At 48.4% G+C, this 1,345-nt stretch overlaps 1 protein-coding gene across 1 annotated transcript in view; it reads right to left on the bottom strand.

Moving 5' to 3' along the window:
- Positions 1–899, bottom strand: part of CEACAM18 (carcinoembryonic antigen related cell adhesion molecule 18) — a 12,211-nt gene extending 11,312 nt beyond the window's left edge. Inside the window, 1 exon segment of the mRNA XM_011382929.1 lies at positions 887–899. Within this exon segment, the coding sequence (XP_011381231.1) occupies positions 887–899 (13 nt within the window).
- Positions 900–1,345: the final 446 nt, after the last annotated feature.

Below are 1,345 nucleotides of genomic sequence, written 5' to 3'. Positions count from 1 at the left end.
TATATATATATATATGTGTGTGTGTGTGTGTGTGTGTATACATATATATACATACACACATGTATATATATACACACACACATATACACTCACACTCACACACACACACAAGTTGATTCTAAAATCTATATGGAAATCTAAAGGACCTAGAATAGTCGATCTTGAAAAAAGAACACGGTAGAGAAATCAGACTTTACTATAAAATGTGAGCAATCAAGAGTGCGGTATGCAACAAACGAACAAACAAAAAATATATGTGGAGAGAGAGAGAGAGAATTAATTTGAATAACACCAAGTCTATCCCAATAGGAAAGGAAAAGATTTTAACCAATGGCGACAGAACAATCGGATCGAGGTTTGGAAAAAAATGACTCATGAATTATAGAATTAATTCGTATAACTGGCATTGCACCGTTTGCGTCTCGTTCTTTCCCGCTCGGTATTACGCTTTGGGAGACGCGTCCGTGCTGTGTGGCCCAACGCTTTGCTGCTTTCCGTCGCCGAGCAGGGTGTCATCATGATCTGTTTACCATTCTTCTGTGGATGAACATCTCGTTTGTTTCTGGTTTTTCGCGATTCTGAATAAAGCTGCTGAGAGCGTACCCGTGCATGCCCGGGTCGAGGTATGTTTTCATTTCTCTCAGGTGTGAGGGGGCAGGGCCGAGAGGAGACAGCGAGGTCAGAGTCGCGTGTTGGGAGCTGGGGAATCTCTGGGACCTCCCCGTGGGGACCAGAGTCCAGTGGGCAGCTAGACAGACGGATGGTTGGGAGAGCAGGAGGGAGGTAGGGACTGGAGGTAGACGGGTCGATTATTCCTGAAAATAAATATCTGCTGCTGCAGGTTGAATTGTGTGCCCCCGCCCCAGAGACATATTCACGTCCTCACCCTTGGTACCCATGAATGCGATCTTATTTGGAGATGGGGTCACTGCTGATGTAATCAAGTCATGGGGACAGACTGGATTGGGGAGGGGGCGAGTCCAGGGACTCGTGTGCTCCCCGACAAAGATGGAAATATGGACACAGAGACACATGGAGGGGAGGTGGCCGGGGGACAACAGAGGCAGAGATTGGGGTTATGACACCAAAAGCAGGAGATGCTGAGGGTTTGCCGTAACCACTGGAAGCTGGAAGAGGCGAGGACGGATTCTTCCCCAGAGCCTTCCCAGAGCCCCGCCCATGCCTCGATTTTGGCCTTCTAGCCTCTAGAACTGTCATAGAATTAGTGTCTGCTGTTTGAAGCCACCGGGTTTGCGGTACTGGGGCACAGCAGCCCTAGGCGACGAAGACATTTGCTCAGCATTCACTGTGCCTCAAACCTTCGTGCATCTCTCATTCCGTCCTC

This window comes from Pteropus vampyrus, unplaced genomic scaffold (genome assembly GCF_000151845.1).
Source record: "Pteropus vampyrus isolate Shadow unplaced genomic scaffold, Pvam_2.0 Scaffold494, whole genome shotgun sequence".
Classification (NCBI taxonomy): Eukaryota; Metazoa; Chordata; class Mammalia; order Chiroptera; family Pteropodidae; genus Pteropus; species Pteropus vampyrus.
This window is presented reverse-complemented; position numbering and strand designations above follow the sequence as displayed.